The sequence below is a fragment of the Stegostoma tigrinum genome, chromosome 15, assembly GCF_030684315.1.
Source record: "Stegostoma tigrinum isolate sSteTig4 chromosome 15, sSteTig4.hap1, whole genome shotgun sequence".
NCBI lineage: Eukaryota > Metazoa > Chordata > Chondrichthyes > Orectolobiformes > Stegostomatidae > Stegostoma > Stegostoma tigrinum.
Window position 1 is genome coordinate 15,963,601 of NC_081368.1, and position 26,943 is coordinate 15,990,543.

Sequence of the window (26,943 nt, forward strand, 5' to 3'; positions counted from 1 at the left end):
TTTGCATTCTTTGGAATTTATTTTTCCCCCTTTAATAACTGAGGAATTTAGCTTGTCATTTAACACAAGCAGGTTATGAAAATCTGTTGCTTCCAAAAAAAATTAACTTTCATTTCTGCTCTCCACCTTATTAGGGATTTTCCATTTCAACCTTTTCCCTGGTTCTGCACTTGCTTAAAAATAGTGAAGAACTCCAAAGCTTCAAGCCTCCTGAAAGGTCATCCACCTCAAGAATCACCTCTTTCTCCACTAATACTTTTGAGGATAGGAACACCACCATCTGCAGGCTGCCCTGCAAGCCACAGAACACCCTGACTTCAAACTGTTTTTTTGCCATTGCTATGAAGCAAAAACACGAACTCCCTTCCTAACAACACTAAGTGCCGAACAACCCAAAGACTACAGTGGTTTCAAGAGGCAACTCACCAACACCTTCACCAGGACAATTCGCAACAATGGACATTAAATGTTGGCCTCGCCAGAGATACCCACATCCAGTGAACAAACAATTCTCAAAAACCATTTCAATTTCTAGCAAACAATAGATTTATATTCGTTGAAATAGTACACATGGGTGACTACATGCAGTCTTGTTGGTGCAGGCAACATTGCAAATACTCCAACCTCAAACAAAAACAAAAATTGCTGGAAAAGCTCAGCAGGTCTGGCAACACCTGCGGACAGAAATCACATTAGCAGTTCAGGACCAGTGACCCTTCCTCAGAACTGATTGTAGCTAGGAAAATGTTTTATTTGTGCAGATGATATAGTGTGGGGTGGTTAAGGATGGGGGAGATACAGCTTAAAAGCTCAAAGCCTGCTGCCAGACTTGAGCTTTACCAGCATTCTGTTTTTGTCCTGATCTCCCGCATCTGCGATTCTTACAGTTTTTATTTATCCTGTGTCTGTGCACTGTACCTGAAGGGTTTATTATCAGGATCTGTGTCCTTGAATCCCATCTCCTCCAGCTTGCAGCGCCTGTATAGCTCATAGTGACGTGCATGCGTCTGTTCACGAAGGTCCTCCATATTGACTCGGATTAGCATCTCCCGTAGTTTCACAAAGTCGCAGTGGTTTTCATTCTCCACTGTGATGTGATTGAAGGTTTCAGGATTTCACAGAAAACAAAACCAAGGCACAACATATCAAATTAATAAAAGAAAACAGATACAATTTTCCACGGAGCAAACCCAAATTAGCAACCAAGTAGATGTCACATGTCAATTAATTCAAGTAACTGCATCACTGCAGTACCTCATGTTCACCAGAGGGGACTGCACCATTAATGCCCAGGTACCATCTCTGCAATGCTACTCAACCATAACCACACGCTATGGCCTGGAACTTCTAGTTGGAAGGCATATGGTGGGTGAACAAAGAAAAGGGGAACTGAAATCAAAGTAAAAACGGCCAGAAGCGGAACTACTGACTGACATACAAGAAGAACAGACTTGAAATCCTGCTCATGTGACATGCTGATAGGCAGCATATGTTAGCTCATGCTAATGGGGACTTTTACAAGAGGCTCTTGCTTTACTTTCATGTGCTCTTCTCGCCTGAAAACTAGTATGCCGGCACAGCAGGCAAGGAGGGAGGCAAAAAGATAAATGGAATTTTGGCATTTTTTGCTAAAGGAATCAAGTACCAAAACAAAAACCAGACAGGTTTTTCCACAAAGTGGCAATGGATCCATAGTCATCATTAGACTCTTAATTCCAGATTTTGAGCGAATTCAAATTCCACCATTTGCCATGATGGGGTTCAAGACTGGAGTCCACACAACATTACCTGTGTGATTAACAGCCCAGTAATAATACCATTAGGACACTGCCTCCCCAAGGGAGGGATTATGGTTGCACTGGAAACAGTTCAGAGGAGGTTAACTGGATTGAGGAGAGGTTTATTTTGTGAAGAGATGGAGTAGTTTGGCCCTATGCTCTCTGAAGTTTAGGAGAACAAAGAGAGATCTAACCGAAGTACCTAAAACACTAACAGGGATTGATAAAGCAGATTTAGAAAGGATGTTTCCTTTCGTGGATCGATCTAGAATGAGAGGTCATAGATTTAGGATGAAGAGCAGCAGATTTAAAACAGAGATGTGAAGAAGTTACTTACTTCAAAAAAAGAGTTGTGAATCTGGGGGTTTCAATATTCCAGAGTACAGTGGATGCAGTGATATTGAATAAATATAAAAAGGAGATGGACAGATTTTTGATTAGCAATGGGTTGAAGTGTTATGGAGAGTGGGCAGGAAAGTGGATTGGAGGCAACGATGACATCAGCCATGATGGTATTAAACGGTGAAGCATTCGAAGGGTTGAATGACCTCCGCCTGCGCTTACGGGGTGTTCAGAATTCTTACAGAAACCGGTCTACATTCCAATGATAACACGCCACTATTGCAACCACCAAAAAGCTGGTGTCCATCCATCCTCCTTCAAACTCTCTTTTTTAAAAAAAAAAGAATTCCAGCCTCCTTGACAGTGCGTGCCATTGAGACTCCATACCAAGACTTCACTTTTTATAAGGAAGCCTACAGAGTTAGTAGGAGTTCCGAGCAGAGCCAGGTCATGATGCTTTCAACAGGAGCTGCCAGATAACCATCTGGAGCAGAAATCCTGGACATTTAGCCTGAACACAAGAGGACAACTGTAGCACTTTTACAGCCAGACTGAGGTCAGCTTACTCAGCACTTACTTACACTGATTAATGAACAACTAAACACTTTGCCTGGACAATATGCCAAACATTGGTGGGAGTGGGGAGGTGGAGTCAGTGATCCATTTGGGGCACTCATGAAAGAACACCACCCAACAAAAAGGAATCTGTTCAATCGCTCATCCAGAATGCAAACTACGTTCCGAGGCACTACATGAATCACACTGCAGCTGGATAAACAATGTTAATAAAAACGGCGTGGGTAGATCTGGAAGTTAAAAAAAAAAGTTCTGCAAATGGCAGGCCCTTTCCAAGGATATCAGGCATGCCTTCTGTAATAACTTCCAAGCCACATTGTTATAAAACAATTGCACTTTCACAGTCAGTAATAAGAAAATGCTCTCCGTTCATCAGAGATGGGGAAGAACAAACAATAAAATAGGGAGAAGTATACGTGAGGCATTTGTTTTTAAGACTGGGATTTTGATTGCATGGCATGGTGCTGGACACTTTAGGAAAGGTGGCAGTATCTATCACTGTCTAGCAACAAAGGCTAAAACAATTGATCAACTATAGGAAATGTTGCAGAGAAAAGTTGGCGATTAGCCATCATCTTGCCATGTCTGATAAAAACTAGCTTACCCTGGACAGTGCCCCAGGGATATTGGCGTGCCTTCATCATCTTGTTCCCAATCTTTATTTCTTCTGTGCTTCCAACTACAGCGAATGGTAAGTGCGCCTGAAATACATAATAAGTGCATTAACTGCACAGAGAACAAGAGAATCTGTACTGTAAACAATTCTTTAAAGGCTTCATACTTAATATTTTTGAGGACTGGCATTTTGAAAGATTGCAGGGAAACCTTCATTTATTTCAAGTTGGGTGAAGGTACCCAAGTGATCAATTAAACGGCACATGGGATATTTTTTAAAAAGAGTTTTGGGAAATCACATGGCTCCAGCTAAATGCTGGAGGTCACCTTACTGGGTCTTAATGGCTGCTCTGTTTCAACGGTGTTCTGCAGGCAGTGTAGACCGTTTGTTTTCAAATGGGGACACATGCATTCCTTTCACTAATGCTCAGTAGCAGCAGTGTGTACTACCTACATGATGCACTGCAGAAATTCACCCAAGATCCTCAAGCAAAACCTTCCAAATCCAGGCCACTTCCACCTAGAAGGTTAAGGGCAGCAAATACACAGAATACCATCACCTGCAAGTTCCCCTCCAAGCCACTCACCATATGGACTGCTGTTCCTTCTGTGTTGCTGGATCAAAATCTAGGAACTCCCCCCCCAACAGCATTGTGAATCTACCTATAGCACATGGACTAGAGTGGTTCAAAAAGACAGTTCACCACCATCTTCCCCAGGGCAATTAAGGACATGCAATAAATGCAGGTTCAGCGAGCAATATCCATGTCCCACCAGTGTACTTCTTTAAAAAATGTAGAAAATCTGATGAACACATTGTTCAGCTCAACTCTGCCTTTCTGGTGCAGCCTTACTGAGAATCCATCATGAAACCTGACTGGCCTCTTGAAGAGTGTCTGGAGGATTTATTTCTACTGTTTTGGGGAAGTTCACCCCAGAGGTAACTATTTGTTTAGTGACCTACTTACATATGCCAGAGCACCTGACTGACAGCCATCGGAACATTCTACATGATAGAGCAGCGCAGTAGCTCAGTGGTTAACACTGCTGCCTCACTGCGCCAGGGACCCTGGTTCAATTTCGCCCTCAGGCAGTGTGGAGTTTGCACATTGTCCGTGTCTGCGTGGGTTTTCTCCGGGTGCTCCTGTTTCCTCCCACAGCCCAAAGATGGCCAGGCTAGGTCGATTGGCCGTGCTAAAATTGCCCATAGTGTTCAGGGATGTGTAGGTTAGGGGGATGCTCTCATGGTCGGTGTGGACTTGTTGGGCTGAAGGGCCTGTTTCCACACTGTAGGGATTCAATGACTATGATATATTTTACTGACTCTTCCTTGAAGAAAAAAATAACGACCAAAAGTGTTTCGCCCCCAAAGTAAACCTCTGCAGAAAAAAACATCAGTTATCCCCTTTACCCCTCTGTGCGCATGTGCCCGTGTAGTATTTTCATGTTAAAAATAGTCTGCTTCTTTATGGGAGAGATAATGGGAACTGCAGATGCTGGAGAATCCAAGATAATAAAATGTGAGGCTGGATGAACACAGCAGGCCAAGCAGCATCTCAGGAGCACAAAAGCTGACGTTTCGGGCCTAGATGAAGGGTCTAGGCCCGAAATGTCAGCTTTTGTGCTCCTGAGATGCTGCTTGGCCTGCTGTGTTCATCCAGCCTCACATTTTATTACCCTGCTTCTTTATGGAATGAGTTTGGCTTTATAGTAAAACAATAGTCTGTGTTTAATCAAAGAAACTCGGTTGAAGGATCTGCATATTCTATGTCTAATGTAGAGAAAGCATATGATTGACTATATCAGGAACTGAGTGAAACAACTGAATTGATGTTGTGACCTGTGGAGTAGTGGGACTAACATAGAAGGCTTCAATATTATATACTAAGCTGAAAAGAGTTATCCAATTAGTCCCACTGCCCCAGATTTTCTTCAATGCCCTGCAATTTTCCCCTTTTTAAAAATGCACCCAATTCCTTTTGGGAGTTGTTTTTGAACCTGTTTCACCTTCACTTTCAGGCAATGCCTTCCAGATTAGATGTTGCAGAATTAAAGAATTCTTATCTCCCCCTTGTTACGGACTCTCCTGCCAATGGAAACTTCTTCTCACCTACTCCACTGAAATCCCTCATCACTGGGAGACTTAATGGACACGCTCAACGACCTTTTGCCCTTAAAACAGAGCACTTTCAATTCTGTATTCGCTCCACGTAACTGATGGTGCTCATTGCTGGTCTGGCTTTGATAAAGACTCCGATGGTATTTTTCCCACATCTGTGCTGCCCAGAAGTAGGCTAAACTCCATAGGCCAAATCAATTTTTTAAAATAAAGATTTTGAATAACTTCCCTGTTTTTGTACAGTATATTTCTGCTTATATAAAAAAAAGGATCCCACGGAGCTCACCGCACACTCAAGGATAAATAGGGGACAGGCAACAAATGCAGGTTCTGCCAACGATGCTTGCATCCAGTGAATGAATAAAAGAACAAACAGCTTTCACAACTTGTCCAGCCTGTTTCACAGATTTGTGGTTATTAAGCAGGAGGGAATTATCAGAATGGGACAAACACAAAGTAGGAATACTGCTGTTGTTACATTTGTGCTATGTCCACGCAAAACATCTCCAGTTAAAGGTTTAAAATCTCAAGTCCTCACAATTGCAGCACACAGCTCTCTTAAACAATCTGAAATTAAACAATAATAGTGACCTTATCCTGCAGTGACAGACAGTGCATTATTCTCACATTGTTGATGTGGTATTGTAAAGAGCACAATCACCCAATTATGGAGGCTAGAGCCCAGCTCGAACATCAGGCATGCACATCGCCTCTGAGGGCACGTTTGACTGATTTTGCAGTGACAGTAGAGGCTGTCATACACTGTGCTTTCATACGAAGAAAAGCTGTGTTCCTTCACACCCCAATGAAATGTCAGTGCTCATAAACAAAGTAAACACAGAGTTAAAATGGCAGCAGATTTGGGCTTCCTTATTAGATCTCTCCCATACAAGAAGTTCCTCTCTAAGTAATCCTAGCGTGCATCAAGATACGGAGATGGCAAACAGAACATGAAAAGCCGTATGGTTGCAAAATTGCAGACAGATCCTGGGGCAGGGGCGCACAGAGGGGCAGGCAGAAAAACAGCCTCAAGAGAAACAAAAAAAGGAGAAGCATCATGTACAACAATTGGAGTCTTTACCAACGTTGCAAATATTATATTCTCTTAATATCACATTGGAAAGTTAATGTGCAATGTAATAGATAGTGTCCGGGAGGGTGGGTTAGAGAATTGGGGTATGAACACCACTCTTAAATACAAAGCAGGGAGAAGGTAGATTAAGATTGCAGTTCAAATTGCAAAGGCCTGGAGCAAAACATGCAACTGGCCTATAGTCAGGTCTGATAGGGCACGTTTCTTCAACACAAATTGGTGTTAATGCAATTGAAGAATTATAGGAGGCTATTTGTTGAACACAAATGTTCCCTACCTGTATTGGCTATAATGCATTCTGTGCCCATCACTTTAAATGTCACGGTTATGCGATTTTCTTAACACGGGGTCACACAAGAACGGAACAATTGCATTATATCGGAACCGACTGCACTGCATAACTCGAACACATGCACAACTGCCAAATGCGGCAACAATGAGGAGCAAGCACTGGATTTACCTCCAGCGGAAACCGACGTCCCTGAAAAATGCAGGAAGACGGCATCCAGAAAATTGCTGGGCTACTGATCTATGGTTCTCCTGGATCTTAATACTGCAGGTTATTATTGCTTCACTCAAAGTAGCTGTGGTGTTTACTAAGACCACATATTTACTTTTACCCATCACCATACCCAAAGCACAAGCCACTGACCTGGATGATATGGCTTCAGAGATGGCACTTCAGCCTACTAGTTTTGGATGGTTAAATTAACAGCTGAGTATTGCTTTTGAATGGCAGGTTATGCAAATGGCAGGGAATTATATCTATAAGCATTTATCCAATTGTTGGCAGTGATTTCCACTCCTCTGCTGTCAAAGACATAAGGAGTCGGTTAGCTCAGTTGGCCAGATGGCTGGTTTGTGATGCAGAGTGATACCAACTGCACGAGTTCAATTTCCACACCAGCTGAAGTTACCATGAAGGACTTACCTCAACTTGCCTTGAGCCATGACAACGCTCGGGTTAAACCATTATCAGCAGTTTCTCTCATTTGCTCTGAGGAGAAAGCTGCCCTAAAGGTCTGGTAGGATCATGGCACCTTTATCTGTCGATAACTTCTTACCAGACACCACTATGTTCACTAACAGCCCCAGCAGGTTAAGTGCTATTAGCTGTGCTGTTCTGTTCAGGAAGTTAACACACAGACGAATTTAACCCAATAGTTTAAATAAGAGACTTCCCTGTAGAATTTTAGCTGCAATTTTCTGTTCAAAAACTGCTCAACAACAAAAAAAAAATTGTCCTCAAAATAAATGCAAGATATGTGGATGAGGAAATCTGAAATACAGAACATGGAGAAACTCAGGTCGAGCAGCAGTGGAGAGAGAAACAGATTTAAAGTTTTGAGTCTGATAGGACTCTTCTTTGGAGTTTCTGCCAGACCTGCTAGGTTTCTCCTGTGTTCCTACCAACATTTTTATCCATTATGAGCGAACCTTGTTACTTAAACAAATGTGAAACGCTTATGAAACAGTCAGAATTCTGTCAGCCCTGTAAATTTCGTGATATTGTGGGGAGTCGCAAGTTACTGGACTTTAGCTCATGCACAAGGCCGGGTGTACAATTATACTGAGTGAAAGGAGGATGCTCCAGAGAAAAAAAAAAATTCATTGTCAAGAACCTGGGTCATACAGCTCCAAAAAGTCTCAGATACAGTCCACTGTGTGGAATAATGGGCAGAGGTGAAGAAATGCCCAAGATCAGGAAGAGCGACAATGGCCTGTGAAAAAGATGTCGGAGCAATAATTTGGCAGCATAACAGGTTACTTGTCCAACCTCTGCTCCTGGCCTGCGTTTTTAAATGTTTATCTGAAATATAGAGCTCAGGGCAATCTTGTTTTAGTTATTCGTTGGATGTGGGCAACGCTGGCTGGGGCAGAATTTATAGCATGCCCTCGGTGCCCTTGAGGTGGTAGTGGTGGTCAGCTGCCTTCTTGAACCACTGCAGTCCATGCAAGTTGATCCACAATGCCCTTAGGGAGGGAATTCTTGGATTTTGATCCATTGACGATGAAGGAACAGTGATATTTCAAAGTGAGGATGGAGAGTGTGGTTTGGAGAGGAACTTGCAGATCCTAGTGCCCTCATCTAACTACTGCCATTGTCTTTCTAGTGGAAGTGGCTGTGGGTTTGGAAAGCTGAGACTGTGTGGTGAATTTTGTCAGGTGTGCCTTGTAGATAGCACACACTGGTGCTACTGAGCTTCAATAGTAGAGGGAGAGGTTGTGGTGCCGATCAAACAAATTGTATTGTCTTGGATGATTATGTTGAGAGTCCAGTTGAGTTTCTGGTCAATGGTAGTGCCCAGGATGTTGCTAGTGGGGTGATGATAACACCATTGAGGGCAGTGGTCAGATTGCTTCTTATTGGAGATGGCCATTGCTTGGCATTTTTGTGGTGCGAATGTTACCAGCCATTTGTCAGCCCAAGCCTAGATATTTTCCAGATCTTGTTGCATTTGAACATGGACAGCTTCATTATCTGAGAAGTTGTGAATAGTGCTGAATGTTGATTGCATACTCATTGATCAACATCCCCCCTTCTGATCTAATGATGGAAAAAAGGTCATTGATGAAGCAGCTGAAGATAACTTAGGATACTACCCTCAGGAACTCTGCAGAGATGTCCTGGAGCTGAGACAACTGATCTCCAAAAACATCGACCATCTTCCTGTATGTAAGGTAGGACTCCAACCAGTGAGACATTCCCTCCCTCCTCCCTCCCCCCCGCCGATACCCACTGAATCCACTTTTGGTGGGGCTCCGTAAAGCCACTGCGTCAAATGCAGCCTTCATATCACGGGCTGTCACGCTCACCTTACTTCTGGAATTCAGTTCTTCTGTCCATGTTTGAACCAAGGCTATAATAAAGGTCAGGAGCCGAGTGGCCCTGGCAGAACCCAAACCGGGCGTCACTGAGCAGGTGCTGCTGATAGCATGGCTGATGACACCTTCCATCACTTTGCTGATGATTGAAAGTGGATCGTTGGGGTGGTAACTGGCCAGGATTGATTTGCCCTGCTTTGCATACAGGACATCCTTGGGCAATTTTCCGTATTGTTGGATAGATGCCAGTGTTGTAACCAGAGAGGTGGCAGGGGACCGACAAGTTGAGGAGACCGAGATGCATTATCCACTTGACACTTCTAACCGAATACTGCTGCGAATCCTTCAGCCTTGATTTCTGCAATCCTATGCTGGGCTCACCCTTCATTGAGGATGCGGATATTTGTGAAGCCTCCTCCTCTGATAAAGGAGTGTTATTTAATTGCCCACCAACATTCACGACTGGATGTGGAGGGAATGCAGAGTTTTGATTTGAACCTTTGAATATGCGATTGCTTAGCTCTATCTATCACCTCCTGCTTGTGCTGTTTGGTCACTTCACCAGGAAGACACCACATTTGTAGGCAGGCCTAGTGCTACTCCTAGCATGCCCTCCTGCACTCTCCCTTGGGTTGATGGTAATGGTAATGGTTCAGTGGAGGAATATGTTGGGCTATGAGGTTGCAGATCATAATGAGCAGCAGATAATTGAATAACTGTACGGATTAAGGGGTACAAGTTTCTTCACTGTCTCTGGGTCAAAATCCTGGAATTCCTTCCCTAAAAGGATTGTGGGTCAACCCACAGCAGGAGGACCGCAGCAGTTCAAGGCAGCAGCTCACCAACACCTTCAAGGGCAACTAGGGATAGGCGAGAAATGCTGGCCAGCCAGCGACGCCCGCATCTCACAAATGAATAGAAAAAAAACAGAAATCCAGGAGGTCACAGCGTGGTAAGTTGAGACTTTTAAATTAATGAAGTCGATAAACATGAAACTTGGAACCAGAAAGAAAACGGTCATCAATTGTGAAGCAAATTCAGAATATGCCAGAAACATGCAGCAGTTTGTTGCAGCACCTTGTGGAAAGAGGCTCTGATAAAAGTTCATCAGGCTGAAAACTTAATTTCTGCTTCTCCTTCAGTAGATGCCACCTGGCCCGTTTGAAACTTTCCAAATTTTCATTAAATTTCACACTTCCAGTATCTGCAGCATTTGCTTTTGTCTTCGAAATCTGCATGGCTCACTGTCCACCAGGAAGTGAAATATGCCATGACCTTTCTTGGCTTGAGTAATTCCAGCCCCATGCTAAATGCCTGACTCTGACATTTTCAAGTGGCTAAAGACGCACTACATGTCCAACTTCGCCACAATCTCTGACGCCCCAAGTTAAACAAATTGAAAGCCAGCAACGTAACATAAGCAATAATTCACAGCATTTATAATACACGTTCGGAATTCTGCCCAGTTTTGGTCTTAGACAATTCTTATACAAGATGTTGGCTGCAAAATCACTTTTTCATGCAGTATGCCTGCCAAACTTTTACCACAATTTGTCAAACAATGCACGCAGTGCGCTAGATTGGGTGCATGCCAGTTTGTGTGTCCCTTGCCAAATTTTCACTTGAACAGCAACTTCTATTCTATGATCCTCTTCCTATGGGCTAGACTATGCGCTGTGTTCAATAGACACCTTACAGCCATAGTACAATGCATTCAAATCGGCAAATGACAATTTTTGGTTCTGTCTTAAATTTTTTTAAAAAAAGGCATTCTAGAAAACTCACATTCATCGTGCCATTGATCTCTGCCACTGTCTCATCATCTGTTGGGAACTGATAAATCTGCACTCCATTGCTCACCAATTCACTCATTATCTTGATCTTGAATTTCTGGAGTTCATTCTTGGAGATGGAATCTGCTTTAGCAATAATTGGGATGATATTGACCTGAAGAACACAGCAGAAAGGATGGGTTTACACATTTTATACGGAAGATAGGTTTACACAAGGCAACTATTTTAAGTTAGAAGTATACAAGGCAAAAAGTACCATAAATGAAATGAGTTTCCATGGCAGTTTGTTGCACACTGGGAGCTGAACTTTCCCAGTTATAATTTGTCAGGCAATGAGAGAAAGGAAAGAAGGTGAGGAAACACTTAGAAAAGAACCAAATCACCACAACAGAATATCAGGGTCACCTGGAGTCGAAACATAAACAAACTGCTGGAGAAACTCAGCAGATCTGGCAGTATTCGTGGAGATAGAAACAAAGTTCATGTTTTGACTCAATTCGGACTCTTGTTTCATGGAGTCACTGGGCTCAAAACTCTGCTCCCTTCTCTACACATGCTGTCAGAGCCACTGAATTTTTCTAGCACTTGGTTTTATTTCACATCCCTTCAGTGACCACAGCACTTTGCTTTTAATTAAAGATCACCTGGGGGCTGTGCTAATCCAGAATCTACGGAAATAGAGTCATACAACATGGAAACAGACTTGCAGTCCCAACCAGTCTATTGTAATCATAATCCCAAACTAAACTAGTCTCATCATCATGGTCCTGGCCCACAGCGTCCAAAACATTTCTTATTCATGTACTTATCCAAGTGGCTTTTGAATGTTGTAACTGTATCCGCAACGACACTTCCTCTGGAAGTTCATTCCACACATGCATCACCCTGTGTGTAAAAAAAATTTGCCCCTCCTGTCTTTTCTCCACCCCCCCCCCCGCCAATCGATCTCCTCTCACGTTAAAAATGCACCCCTTCATATTGAAATCCCCATCCTTGGGGGAAAAACAACTACCATTAACTCTATCTAGGCCTCTTGTTATTTTGTAAAACTTCTAGGAGGCTGCCTCTCAACCTCCTATGCTCCAGTGAACAAAGTCCCAGCTTATCCACCCATTATAACTCAACATTTTTCATAGCTGGTTAACATCCTGGTAAATCTCTTCTGAATCCTCACCAGCTTAATTATATCCCTCCTATAACTGGGCGACCAGAACTGGACATAGAACATTACAGCACAGTACAGGCCGTTTGGCCCTCGATGTTGTGCCGACCTGTCATACTGATCTCAAGCCCATCTAACCTACACTATTCCATGTACGTCCATATGCTCATCCAATGACGACTTAAATGTACCTAAAGTTGGCGAATCTACTACCATAGGCTACACCAATATCCTTTACAACCTCAACATGACGTTCCAACTCCTATACTCAAAGGGCTGGGTAGTGAAGGCAAGCGTTTGCAGGTCATTTAAAAGTAGAATTCTTAATTTGCATTATAGGCCACTAAGCAGCAGAAATAAAAAGAGGGAATTCTGCACAGTTCAGGACCGAAAGACCAGAACTACCGGACAAAATGTGGGAACAGTTGAAAGGCACTTCCTAACCCAACAAAGAAGAATCTTATGACTTAGTTCTGGATGAGGCAGGAAGGAAGAGTAGGAATGTAACGGTCTACAGACAGTGTCCAGAGTTGGGATGACTGACAATATAAGCACTGCAAAATCTGAACAGATTGGGGCTTCAGAGAAACATGGTTGAGGAGTAACATCAACCTAAAAAGGTCCCTAGAAGAATGAAGAGTTTGGCAAGACAGATGTACAGAAGATGTCTTCACTTAGTCACACAAACACAGAATACAAAGGAAACCCCTGGAATCAAGAGTGCTGAGAATATGTAACTCCCTACCCCAAAAAATATTTAAAAGGGGAAATTAGAAATTTAGCATCCATCTGAAGCAAAGTTAACCAAGTACATGCAGAAGAAGAAGAAATACTAGGATCTGCTGACAAGAATGAGGAGGAGGGTCATTTAGAACAGAAACACTGGCACAGGTCAGTTGAGTCAGTCAAATGGTTAACTTATGCATTACATTTTACACAGGCCATGTCCACCTATGAATGGTGCTCTTAAGAGGTCCATTGATAACTAACCAGTTAATGATTACTGTGGGCAAATTAAATAAAGTGTGCAAAAGAAAACAAAAATAAGAGTGTTCTGGATGAAGCTACTCAACATTTGATTTAGGCTTGCATTCCTCAAACAGGCCAAACTCCCATTCCCATTATCTCAGCAGGAGATAAAAACAACCTGGTCACTAGTATGACACTGATGGCGCTCCAAAGTGACATTGCTCACGTCTGAGATAACGTCGGCCTCCAAACGAACAGGATAAAATCAGCTCTGGTGTGACACCTCCAAGGCTGGCACCCAGGCCCTGGTGGTTAGGAAAATGAGGTTGGCAGCCCGCTCCTGCTTCAACGCTAATGAAAATGGTGATTTGTTATCTACTGCTCAAGAGCAGGCAGAGAGTCTGACAAAAGTTCCTCAACACTTTCCTGGGCCAAGACATTTTCCAATAGGTAAGATACAACCTGATTCATCTGAATAAACTAAATTTTCAAAATAAAAAAAATTCCAGTTTTAATTCTTTGGGTAGAATTGTCTCCTAAAACAGCAGAAAGAAACTGTTTCACATCCAGCCAAACCAGCAAGAGTTATGACTCCACACTGAGCCAGAAAAACAAATTCACTCCAAGGAACAGAGAAAGTGGGCGAATATTGCAAGCAGTATCAAACATGTCTCGAAGTAGGAGATAGGTATGTTCCTATGTATTTGGAGGACATGCTTACTGCTGATTGTGGGTGTAAGTAAAAGCTGGAATCATTGGGAGTGTTTGTGCAATCCTACACTTCCAGGAAGTACCAATCGAAGAGATGAGACACCAAGCTCACAGCCCTAAGCTGTCCAACCTGCATTCCCTGTGTGACAGTGACAATTTGCTGGATGCATGGAATTATCCATGGTATTCTACTCCCGATACATTATCTCAAAAACACAAACATCTAATTTTGGCAAAGGAGAAAAAAAAAGGATTCTATGGATTTCACAACAGCAGATTCAAGGCAAAATAATGAGATTAAGAGCTTAAAGTCGACTGTACAGGCCAGCTTTAATTGGCTTTCATTTCCACATTCCAAACATTCTGGTTAATCAGTTTGTGATCTTTTATGTTACAACAGACACTCATTCTTTGGAAAGGCAAAATAACCCCAAGAGGAAAGAAGTGAGAAATCAGGATATAAATTATATTGTTATTGTTTGCAGATCTGTGTGGAATGTAGATTATTGACCATCAGCCTAATGAACAAAGTGGAGCCAACAGGAAGCACTAGTATGACTTCAAACATTTCCTAAGTAACATGAACGATAAACTGTCAGGCACAGGAGTCAGAGATAATGGGAACTGCAGATGCTGGAGAATTCCAAGATAATAAAATGTGAGGCTGGATGAACACAGCACGCCTAGCAGCATCTCAGGAGCACAAAAGCTGACGTTTCAGGCCTAGACCCTTCATCAGAGAGGGGGATGGGGAGGCGGACCGAAGATGGAGAGTAAAGAAGATAGGTGGAGAGGAGAGTATAGGTGGGGAGGTAGGGAGGGGATAGGTCAGTCCAGGGAAGACGGACAGGTCAAGGAGGTGGGATGAGGTTAGTAGGTAGGTGGGGGTGCGAGGAAGGGATGGGTGAGAGGAAGAACAGGTTAGGGAGGCAGAGACAGGTTGGACTGGTTTTGGGATGCAGTGGGTGGGGCGGGGGGGCGGGGGGCGGGGAGAGAGCTGGGCTGGTTGTGTGGTGCAGTGGGGGGAGGGGAAGAACTGGGCTGGTTTAGGGATGCAGTTGGGGAAGGGGAGATTTTGAAACTGGTGAAGTCCACATTGATACCATTAGGCTGCAGGGTTCCCAGGCGGAATATGAGTTGCCGTTCCTGCAACCTTCGGGTGGCATCATTGTGGCACTGCAGGAGGCCCATGAAAGACATGTCATCTAAAGAATGGGAGGGGGAGTGGAAATGGTTTGCGACTGGGAGGTGCAGTAGTTTGTTGCGAACTGAGCGGAGGTGTTCTGCAAAGCGGTCTCCAAGCCTCCGCTTGGTTTCCCCAATGTAGAGGATGCCACACCGGGTACAGTGGATGCAGTATACCACATTGGCAGATGTGCAGGTGAACCTCTGCTTAATGTGGAATGTCATCTTGGGGCCTGGGATAGGGGTGAGGGAGGAGGTGTGGGGGCAAGTGTAGCATTTCCTGCGGTTGCAGGGGAAGGTGCCGGGTGTGGTGGGGTTGGAGGGCAGTGTGGAGCGAACAAGGGAGTCACGGAGAGAGTGGTCTCTCCGGAAAGCAGACAGGGGTGGGGATGGAAAAATGTCTTGGGTGGTGGGGTCGGATTGTAAATGGCGGAAGTGTCGGAGGATGATGCGTTGTATCCGGAGGTTGGTGGGGTGGTGTGTGAGAACGAGGGGGATCCTCTTTGGGCAGTTGTGGCAGGGGCGGGGTGTGAGGGATGTGTTGCGGGAAATACGGGAGACGCGGTCAAGGGCGTTCTCGATCACTGTGGGGGGAATGTTGCGGTCCTTGAAGAACATGGAGATCTGGGATGTGCGGGAGTGGAATGTCTTATCGTGGGAGCAGATGCGGCGGAGGTGGAGGAATTGGGAATAGGGGATGGAATTTTTGCAGGAGGGTGGGTGGGAGGAGGTGTATTCTAGGTAGCTGTGGGAGTCGGTGGGCTTGAAATGGACATCAGTTACAAGCTGGTTGCCTGAGATGGAGACTGAGGGGTCCAGGAAGGTGAGGGATGTGCTGGAGATGGCCCAGGTGAACTGAAGGTTGGGGTGGAAGGTGTTGGTGAAGTGGATGAACTGTTCGAGCTCCTCTGGGGAGCAAGAGGCGGCGCCTATCAGTCATCAATGTAACAGAGGAAGAGGTGGAGTTTGGGGCCTGTGTAGGTGCGGAACAGGGACTGTTCCACGTAACCTACAAAGAGGCAGGCATAGCTGGGGCCCATGCAGGTGCCCATGGCCACCCCTTTAGTCTGTAGGAAGTGGGAGGAGTCAAAAGAGAAGTTGTTGAGGGTGAGGACGAGTTCAGCTAGGCAGATCAGGGTGTCGGTGGAGGGGGACTGGTCGGGCCTGCGGGGGAGTCATCTCTCCCCACCCAGATTTTTCATGACTTATTTAATATGGTCTTTGAGCCTCTTTCTCAACAGGCAACACACCCCAAAAATGAACTTTATCCAAGATCTCTGCCAACACAACTTAATAAACACCAAACCCCAAAATATACAAGAGCAGGTCAGCTGATCATTTTTGATATGGGCAGAGGAAAAAGGGAATACAGCATCCATTTGCTCAGAAAGGGCAGACCGGTTTGAATAGTAGTCAGGGCCTTTGTTACTTAAGCAACATCATACCTCAGTTAAGCATATGATCAAGACTAAAAAAACCCAAAAGAACCATGGATGCTGTAAATCAGGAACAAAAACAAAGTTGCTAAGAAAAGCTCAGCAGACCTGGCAGCATCTGTGAAAGAAAAAAGTTAACATTTCAGGTCCAGTGACCCTTCCTTCACCAGACTAGAAACGTTAACTCTGGTCTCCTTCACAGATGCTGGCAAACCATATCATCCTAACTGTCGCACTAAAGTCCTGGTGTAGTGATCAAATCCACAAGTTGCTTTTTGTTTTAAAATGTTGGTTCACAGGATTTGAGCATCATTGGCCAGGCAAGCATTTATTGCCCTTTCCTAACTGACGACTTGACTTCACGTCACTTCACTGGGCAGTCAAAAAATCAACCACATTGCTGTGGATCTGAAATTACATACAGACCAGACCAGGATGTTGGATATCCTTCCCTAAAGAACATTAGCGAACTAGATGGGTTTTGACATGGTCAGTGTTAGATATTCTCTTAATTTACTTCTGTTTAAATCAAATGGAAATTTTTCTATCCCCTATGGTTGGGCTTTGAACCCATATTCCCAGAACGTGAGCCTGGGGTTTGGAATTACTGGGCAGTGACACTCCCTTTACGTCATCATTTCCACTAAAGAGGATTGTAAATCAAGTCTCAGCTTAGCTTGCTAGGGTCTCTGGCATTTTGGCAGAATGCATTGTATCCACATCACTTTTTAATAACCTGGTGATGGCATGGAACCTAATGCTCTAAAATGACTGTGTATGACTAAAATAGCATCAGGATGTTACAAAATGAGGCGACACACACACACACACACACAGACACACAGACACAGACACACACAGACACAGACACACACAGACACACACACACACACAGACACACACACACACACAGACACACACACACACAGACACAGACACACACACAGACACACACACAGACACACACACAGACACACACACAGACACACACACAGACACACACACACACACACACAGACAGACACACACACACACAGACACACACACAGACAGACACACACACACACACACAGACACACACACACACACACAGACACACACACACACAGACACACACACACACACAGACACACACACACAGACAATACTGGAGAATTGCAACTGATACACTCTTCTTCAAAACAAAAACGGTTAGTCCGGACACTACAGCTGCAACCATTCTGGGCTTATGTCATTATAGGTCTGTGGTATGTTATACTGCAAACGTGACGAGATTACTCCCCCTCACCTTGCTGTCCAATTTTTTCATGGTCACCAAATCGAGAGACTTTAGAGAGTGGCCGGTGGGGGCGATGAAGTACAGGCAGACATGGATCCGGCTGTCATGGTAGTTGTGCAATGTGCGCTTGATCTTCAGCTCTTCCTGCAGGTAGGCCTCAAACTGAGCATCTATAAACTCTACGATAGACTTGTAGCTGCAGAACAAGAGGGTACAAGTTTTAAACTTGCTTTAATTCAGATAGAGCACATAAATGGGACAATACCATTAGCTTTTTCTGCTCTCTGATGAAGGGTCTAGGCCCGAAACGTCAGCTTTTGTGCTCCTGAGATGCTGCTTGGCCTGCTGTGTTCATCCAGCCTCACACTTTATTAACTTGCAATACCATTAGCTGTTGACTTATAAGAAACAGATGGACCCAATAGAAAGGCAAACAGGGGCATACCAAGAAGGGGTGGAGGCTGCATGAGGGCTACCTCCTCTCTCTGTCATGTTTCAGTCAACAAGACAGTTGGACTGGCACAAGTCAGGGACATATAGGCCAGCATTCCATCTCCTCTCCAGGCTCCCGCATGTCGGAGACCGGAGGTGGGCACAACTTAATTTCCCCAAAAAGGGTCCATAATCCAGGCTGCCAAAAACAAACTCAATTGTCAGCAAGAAACTGAGCCCGCTATCCTAGGGCAAGGGACAGATGATTGCCCTGGACTTTCTCACATTCTTGACAAGATTGTCATGTGATGTGCAAAGAAACCTTTGATAGAAGAGACCATCAGCTTTAACCAAGTTCACTTCTCCAGCCCTCCAGCACTCGAAATGTCGCAATGTTCAAGGCTATGGGGCCAGGAGCTGGGAAAGTGCGACTACTGTAGATTCAGCCATCAGTCTGTAACACCAAAACAACGGGCCGAATGGCCTCTATGATTCTACAACTCTCTCAATACCCAACTGTACTGGAAATTGTTCTAATGCGGTCACCTTCATTAATATGTCTGGTAAATTATGTTTAACATTTTATACACTAAGTATAACTGAACAGGACGATACTGTGTTCTAAGATAACAAAGTGTGGAGCTGGATGAACACAACAGGCCAAGCAGCATCTTAGAAGCACAAAAGCTGATGTTTAGGGCCTAGACCCTTCATCAGAAATCGAGTGTAGCACTTCCTGCAGTTGCTGAGAAAAGTGCAGGGTGTGGTGGGGCTGGAGGAGAGTGTGGAGCGGACAAGGGAGTCACAGAGAGCGTGGTCCCTCTGGAAAGCAGACAAGGGCGGAGAGGGAAAAAGGTCTTTGGTGGTGGGGTCAGATTGCAGGTGGTGGAAGTGGAGGATGAAGCGTTGTATCTGGGAGGTTGGTGGGGTGGTAATGTGAGGACGAGGGAAAATTCTGATTTGGTTGTTATTGCGGGGAGGGGGTGAGAGGGATGAGTTGCGGAAAGTGTGGGAGACATGGTCGAGGGCATTCTTGACCACTGCGGGGGTGTGCTGTTGTGGTCCCTGAAGAACGAGGACATCTAAGATGTATGCGAGCAGAATGCATTGCCCTGGGAGTAGATGCGGCAGAGGCGAATGAATTAGGAATAGGGGATGGAATTTTTTGCGAGAGGGTGGGTGGGAGGAGGTGTTTTCTAGGTAGCTGTGGGAGTCAGTGGGCATGAAATGGATATCGGTTTTCCAGGTGGTTGCCCGAGATGGAGACAGAGGGGTCCAGGAAGGTGAGGGATGAGTTGGAGATGGTACTAAATTTACTATTGCATTGTTTTTATTCTCTAGTTACTCTACAGTAATAATCTGGCATTTCATTCCTGTACTATTTCACATTTTATGTACTTCACTCAACTTTCCCTTTTTATAAAGGGCAATTCTGTGGATATGGGCTGTCGCTAGCTGTTCTAGCACTTACGGCCCCAATCCTATTTGACCGTATGAAGGTGGACCTTCCAGAAACACAGCAGTGTGTAATGAAAGTACTCCCACAATGATTATTTTTGGATGAAGATGTCACTTTTAGGCAGCATTTATTGCCCATCTGTGATTGCCCAGAGGACAGTTAAGAGTCAGCCACATTGCTGTGGTTCTGGAGTTATACGTAGGCCAGAGCAGGTAAGGATGACAGCTTCCTTCCCTAAAAGGATATTAGTGAATCAGATAGGTTTTTCCTGACAATGGGTAACAGATTCATGGTCATCACTAGATTCTGAATTCCAGATATTTATTAAATTCCATTTCTACCATCTGCCATGGCGAGAATCAAACCCAAAACAGTCGAGCAATAATACGGCTAGGCCACTGCCTCCCCAATTTGTAGCCGGTCAATGCAATTATGTTCTTCAGAGCTAAGTTCGACTCAATCATGTTGGTGTGGGACTGGAGTCACGTAGATCAGACCTTGTAAAGATGGCAGGTTTCCCTCCAAAGAGGGCACCAAGAGCCCCTTGTGGAATCATGAACACAAGCACAGAAATGTTGGGGGTGAAGGGGTGCTGGTGTAATAGCTACGTCACTTGTAATCCAGACCCCAGGCCAACGTTCTGGTGGCATGTTCCCACCCAACTTCAGCAGATTGTGAAGTCTGAATTCAGTAAAATCCTGGACAAAAAAGGCCAGCCAGCCATGCAACCACTATCTACCGTCACAAAGGAAATATGTCACTTTACCCAGTCTGGCCTCCACCTGCCTCGAGACCCACAGCTACACAGACAACTCTTTATTGGCACAGAATTCAAACAGACAGTTTTAATCTAAATTTCAACATTTTATCCACATTCAGTTCTTTGAGTTATTGACTACACCTGATTTTATTATCTGCACATTTTGAGATCCCCACTAGCCCAATATGTAAACCAACACCGACCTTTTCTACCAGAACAGACTCTCAAACTCACACTCAAAACTCTTCTGCCAGTTCAGCAGTCCACAGCACTACACTCTCTTTCAGCCTAAGCTAAGGGTTTGCTGTCTTGAAGTGGGACTTGCACTTCAGCACAAAGATTCAATTCAGCAGATCACGGCACAGAAGTTACTATTGTGTGTGAAAGTTGTCTCTGACCTTTCTTCCTTATTAATTTGGTCTCCAAATCCCACACTGTTTACGATGGACAGCTTCAGGCGTACATTACTTTCTTGTAGTTCATAGTTGTTGGACTTGATGTGGACTCCTGGCTGATTGTGAGCTGCTGGGTCACCTTCGAACCTGGTGTTGAACAGGGTGTCCATTAAGGTGGACTTTCCAAGACCAGTTTCCCCTGAAATTAAGACACATTCAAAGTGTGAAATAAAGCAAACTGCCCAAGCAAGGTACTGTAAAGAACCATTATGAATCCTTCAACATTCGCTCTCCAGAATACCTCTTAACCACATTCTAATTGTGATCTACAGACTGGGCAAAGTCCATTAGACGTGGCTTTCTTTTACAAGCTGAAGCATGCTAAACTGATGTACAAGATGTGGAGGCGAAGGTGTTGGACTGGGGTGAACAAGGTCAGAAGTCAGACCAACACCAGGTTACAGTCCAACAGGTTTATTTGAACTCAAGCTTTCAGAGTGTTCCACCTTCATCAGGTGAAGTGAGAGAGAAGCACGCAGACACAGAATTTATAGGCAGAGAGATCAAAAGATCATACAAATTGTGTGAGCCGAGCGTCAACAGGCCAAATAATAGGTCTCTGCAGGTGATCAAAAGTGTTAAGACAGTGAGAGTAAAGTGTCAACAGTTGACTAACAAGAGAAGGGATGATCTATGATCCAATTAAAACAAGGCAGAGAGATAATTACAAAAAATTTAAAATAAAGTGGTGCAGGAAACAAACCAAATGACTGGACTGACGTAATGGGGTAAGTGTCACACGCCAAGGGCCTAACCAAAGTAATAAGCAATCCAAAACTGAACAAACTAATTTAGGTAAAATAAAATCACAACAACTTATCAAGGTCCTGGTATTGAAACAGGATAGTAAGGAAGATTTTACAAACATAGAAGTGCGGTAGGGTCACATAGCACAAATGAAGCCAAGATCACTTATGAGGTCGTCTTCATGCATATGGAACTTGGCTATCAGTCTCTGCTCAGTGATTCTCGAAGGCCGTTTAAAGGATGCTTACCTGAAGATCCGACTAACGTACATATAGTAGCAGGCAAATGGCATTTATTTGGCAGATTTAGAACAAAACAGAAAGGTGCAGGTGGAATGACCCCTTTGTCATTTTGCATTTATAGAAGAGACTAGAAATATGCAGAACATAGAACACAGAAACAGAGCAAGTGACTGCAACAAGGTGCCTCAAAGCAAGCAAATAGTTCTAATCATACACTTTGTTCCCATGCCCTGTCAAATAGTTCATTCAATACACTTATCTAATCTTCAACACGGACACAGTTCCTGCCACAATGAGAAACTGAAGTAACAATGTGCAATGTAGACACACCTGTTTGCAAATCCACTGCCATGTTTTAATCAAACAAACTGACTGAAAATATCAAACATGTTAGTCATCAGCGTAGAGTTTGTGCATTCGGGGTGGGGCAGAATGAGCTAAACAGCACTTGGGCACAATTCAAAGATCCCTATTCCCTCCCACCCGCTGCTAATTCCTGCTGGGACATGTTCCTATAAGTACTAAAGTAGGCACCTCTCTGGTATTGACCCAAAGCTGGATGGGGAAATGGAGAGGTGGAAACAGATAAAGATGACAGAGAGAGAGGGGGGACAGATGGGGTCATAGTTGATCTTAGCACAGTTATTTTGTGCATTTAAATTACAGTTAACTAAGAGTCACAAATTGTTAACCTTAGCATTGTGACACCAAAAGAAAGAACGAGCATATTCAGAGCAGACTGGGGAAACTGAACATCGTACTTGAAAACTTCTATACTGTTCTCATCATTTGGATTATGGAAAGAACGTTGATGCAAATTTCAAGATCACAAAGATTACTAGTGAGGTGATCAGAAACATCCTGCTTGCTGAACAAAGAATTCATTATTTCAAAATCCTTCACGATAAACTCTATCTGCCATGTTTCTGCCCATTTCACCATCATGAACCCTATAGTTATTCTTGCCACTACTTAATATTACTTTGCTAAGTTTTGCACTATCAACCAGAGTCTGGATTGTTTATAAAAAGAGTAATGAATTGAAATTAACCCAAAGAACAATATTAAGTAAAAACCTTTCGATCTAAAGCAACATCCACCTTCCATTACCTCCTGCCACCGAGCCTACTTCACATCAATGTCATTACTTTCCTCCTAACACCATGGGTTTGCAGCTTATAACGCAGGCTTGTTAGTTTAAGAGATTCAAATGGAGGTGCTTGCAAGAAAACTGGTCGCATCTAAGTAAACGGAAGCAAACAATGTTCTGGACATGAGCCTAGAGAATTTGGAACTCTAGATAAGATGAAAATACTGACAAAAAAAGGGATAATCCCTCTAAACCTCCATTAGTACCATGAAAATTAAGAGAAGTAGTAACTGAAGGAAGGACTATTTATAATGTAATGGTGTCCTTATTCTGACGAGGAACTTTGTGGAAAATCCCCTCCATTACTCACTTACTTCAGCATTTACTGAAGGGAAACAGTTCTCAAGAGTCACATACAGGAGTCGGAGAGTGAAACAGATGCAACCCATAGTCTTTTTTTGAAGTAATAACTGACAAAATACACAGAAATAACCCATTTGAAGTTCTGAAGCTTTGCCAGGTGATCAGGTTGAGGAGGACACGCATTGTACAAACTGCAGTGATGCTAACCATTAAGATGTATCCAGCACTTAGAAAGCCAGTACATCAAGTAGAAATATTGCCTTCAGAAAACCTCATTAGATGATTAACAAATGGGGCAGCTGGTGCAGTTAAACTACAAGGAGGACTAAAATCAAACATGTACGACAAAAACCTTTCCCAAACCAGGAGGTGTCTGCTGTGTTTTGGGCTCCCTTTTAGGAGGAGCTAGTTGTAAGGGGAGGGACCCTTTGGCTAATTACGTATGCGCTGGCACTCTGAAGGACCAGCTACCCAGTGTCATGTATGGCCTTGTCCTCCAGCTCTGCGCACTCTTCCTTCACGTTTAACATTCCAATCTCCTCCTGAAAGCCCTATTTGAAGCCCTCTCCATCAGGCTCTTTGAAAGCACATAACCACTCGTAAGAAAAAGCTTTTCCCTATGCCGCCATTGCTTCTTTTGCCAACTAAAGATGTGCTGTCCTGTTCCCAATTCTTCCCCCGATTAGAATGCTTTTCCCCCAAGATCGATTCTTGCCAAGGTCCCACAGTTTGAAATTGCATGCAATGTAAAGGAAGGACCTAAACATAAAATTACAAAGGAATGAACTAAATTTCTCCACAACTTAATTTCATGCATTTCAAGTCCCAGGCAAATGTGTGGCATGTGCCCACATTATCAAATCTTCTTATATTTTTTGTTTATGTCCTGACCTATACCAGTGACTACTTGGGAATTTCAACAAGTGACAAAAAAAAAAGTGGCTTCCTGTGTCAGTAGTTATTAATGTGCCTTAACCTTACTCTAATAAAGGCTGCAATAATATACACCACCCCACCCGCAACAAACACAGAATAACCATGGCCATCAAGAAGGACAACAGCAGCAGATACATGGGAACATCACCTATAAGTTCCCCTCCAAGACACTCACCATCCTGACAGAAATGTAGTGCTGTTTCCTCACTGTCACTGGGTCAAAATCTGGGCGCTCCCTCCCCAATGGCATTGAGAGTCTACTTACAAAGACGTGGACTGTAACAATTCAAGAAGGCAGCTCACCACCACCACATCAAGGGCAATAAATACTGGCTAGCTAGTAATGCCCATGTCCCACAAGTGAATTTTAAAAAAAAAACTTAGGACCAATATTTATTGTTTCCACAACAGGAACTCACTAAGTAAATGCACCTCAGGGTATAGTGCACAGCCAGAGTATAATACCACAGGTACTACCCTGACCAATCAGCTGGTATCAAGAACACATTAAATTTAAAAAGGAATAGTGAAAGAATGGCAATTCATCTCTAAGTTTATTCTTTTTACATACCTCAATGCCACCCAATGTCCAATCTTATTTAATTCTCTCTCTTAAGAGTCAGAGTAGGCCATTCAACCCAAACAACCTGATCTGCCACCAAATTGACAAGATCATGACTGATCCAATTGTGGCCTTAACTTAGCTTTCCTGTCTGCCCTCAAAACCATGGTTCCCTTGTACATCACAAATCTGTCTAACTCATATTCAATGACCCAGCCTACATTGCTCTCTATGGAAGAAAATTCCAATTGTTTATGACCCGAGAGGAATTCTTCATCACCTCAATTTTTTTTTAATTGGGAGAACCTTTAAACCGTGCCTCCTAATTCTAGATTCCATCTCAGAGACGTATGCATTTCAACAAGTCACTATTACCTAAACTCCAAGTTCAACCTTCCTTCACTAAGGCAACCCCTTCAACTGAGAAATGAACCTTGCTTGAATTGCTCCCAATGCAAGTGTATCATGCTTTAAAAGGAGACTGAAACAGTAACACAATGCACCAATTGCGGTCACACCAATGTCCTTCACAACCCTAATGTGGTTGACTTTTAACTACCCTTTGAAATGAAGTTACAGCAATTAAGGAAAATCAATAAACATTAGACTAGCCAGCGATGCTCAAATCCCATGAATGAATATGAAAAAATGTTGTAGCAAGATTCCTTACTTTAAGGGTGTAACAAAGTATCCCCCCCACCCCCCGACGTATTGCAACAGAGGCCAACTTTCAGCTGGCTTCTTAAATACTGTTTTACGTTACAGTTTGAAATATGCTGATCTACGACAAAGGGTGGGGAAAGGATATGGGGAGATTGGAGGCACTTTTGTCTGGCCTTTGGATGTTATATTTCCTTCTTTACCTGCTCACACTCTCACCCCATGTCTCTTGCTGGAATTGAATCCAATTCAGGCACTGCAGCTCCCAAGCTAACTGGGCAAAGGCCAGGACAGAACCTGCTATCAATCTGCATAGCTGAGTCCAATACCAGGCCAAGAGGCTCCCATCCATGAACTCACCATTACCCCTCCCACTCTCAAAGCCAGTCCTCTGCTCGATGCCCCAACAAGGCATCAGGAAATCTGGGAATGATGGAGGAAAAACTGTTACTGTTGCTTTCAGTGATTTGACTTGCCAAAGGCAGCGAAGACAAGTGCAAGGCACAAACAGTGCCTTCTGGCCAAAATTCACTGTATCTGGATCAAAAATAGCTACTTCCTTTTAATGAATCTCTTTTGTGGCTGTTTGATGTGCTCTGTTTATCTGAAGGGATTTCTCTTCCATGAAACATATGGTAGAAAATCTTTCCATGGAAATTAGTGGCTCAAAAACATAACTGAATGTCTTTCGTTTACAAGCCAAAGTTTTGTGGAAAGATTATAATGGAGCCACAGATCACAAGCTAGCTAAAATTAGGTAATCTTAAGATAACTCTGAAGAAAACAAACCACTGGGAAGAGCAATGCAATTCCCGATTAGGTTACAAGCAGGCTTTCTGTGTTCCTCCCTACAGTGCACATGGAATCTCATAGTAAAACATTCACTAAAATACCTGGGCATCTGACAAATCAAACAAAACAGATGAAACAAACTTGAGAAACTCTCCAGAGAAAAGGCCACTACTGAGAAGAGGGGAAAAAGATATCTGAAAATACTTAAAAATTCTGAGATTAAAAAAATGGAAAAATGAAAGAAGTTGGAAACAATCCCTCAGCATTTAAGAGTCAAGGTCAAAGTTTAACCTGCAGTTAACGAAGTCCCCCCAAAATTAAACTTGTTTTTAAAAAAACTAGCTGCTTTATTTTTCAGAAATTTCTGTATTTATTTGAACCATCACTGGTGCACGTTCATAAAATCCAAAGAGTATTGTAGAAACTCAAGTGGTCTGGTTGCATCTACTGGGTCCTCAAAACGTGAGTTCTGAGCAAGTCATATTGGGCTTAAAATATTAACCCTTATAAATTTGAACTGGCACCAGACAACAGCGCTTCAGAGGAGGCACCTCAGCACTG

General features: G+C 43.6%; 1 protein-coding gene across 3 annotated transcripts in view; it reads right to left on the reverse strand.

Moving 5' to 3' along the window:
- The window catches only part of septin6 (septin 6), a 78,182-nt gene that overhangs the window by 11,840 nt on the left and 39,399 nt on the right, over window positions 1-26,943 (reverse strand). For all 3 annotated transcript variants that reach the window (XM_048544159.2, XM_048544157.2, XM_048544158.2), the window contains exons 3-7: window positions 20,934-21,129; window positions 17,894-18,080; window positions 11,135-11,296; window positions 3,301-3,397; window positions 919-1,087 (exon numbers count right to left, since the gene is read on the reverse strand). In XM_048544159.2, the coding sequence (XP_048400116.1) occupies window positions 919-1,087; window positions 3,301-3,397; window positions 11,135-11,296; window positions 17,894-18,080; window positions 20,934-21,129 (811 nt within the window). The remainder of the gene's footprint in view (window positions 1-918; window positions 1,088-3,300; window positions 3,398-11,134; window positions 11,297-17,893; window positions 18,081-20,933; window positions 21,130-26,943) is intronic.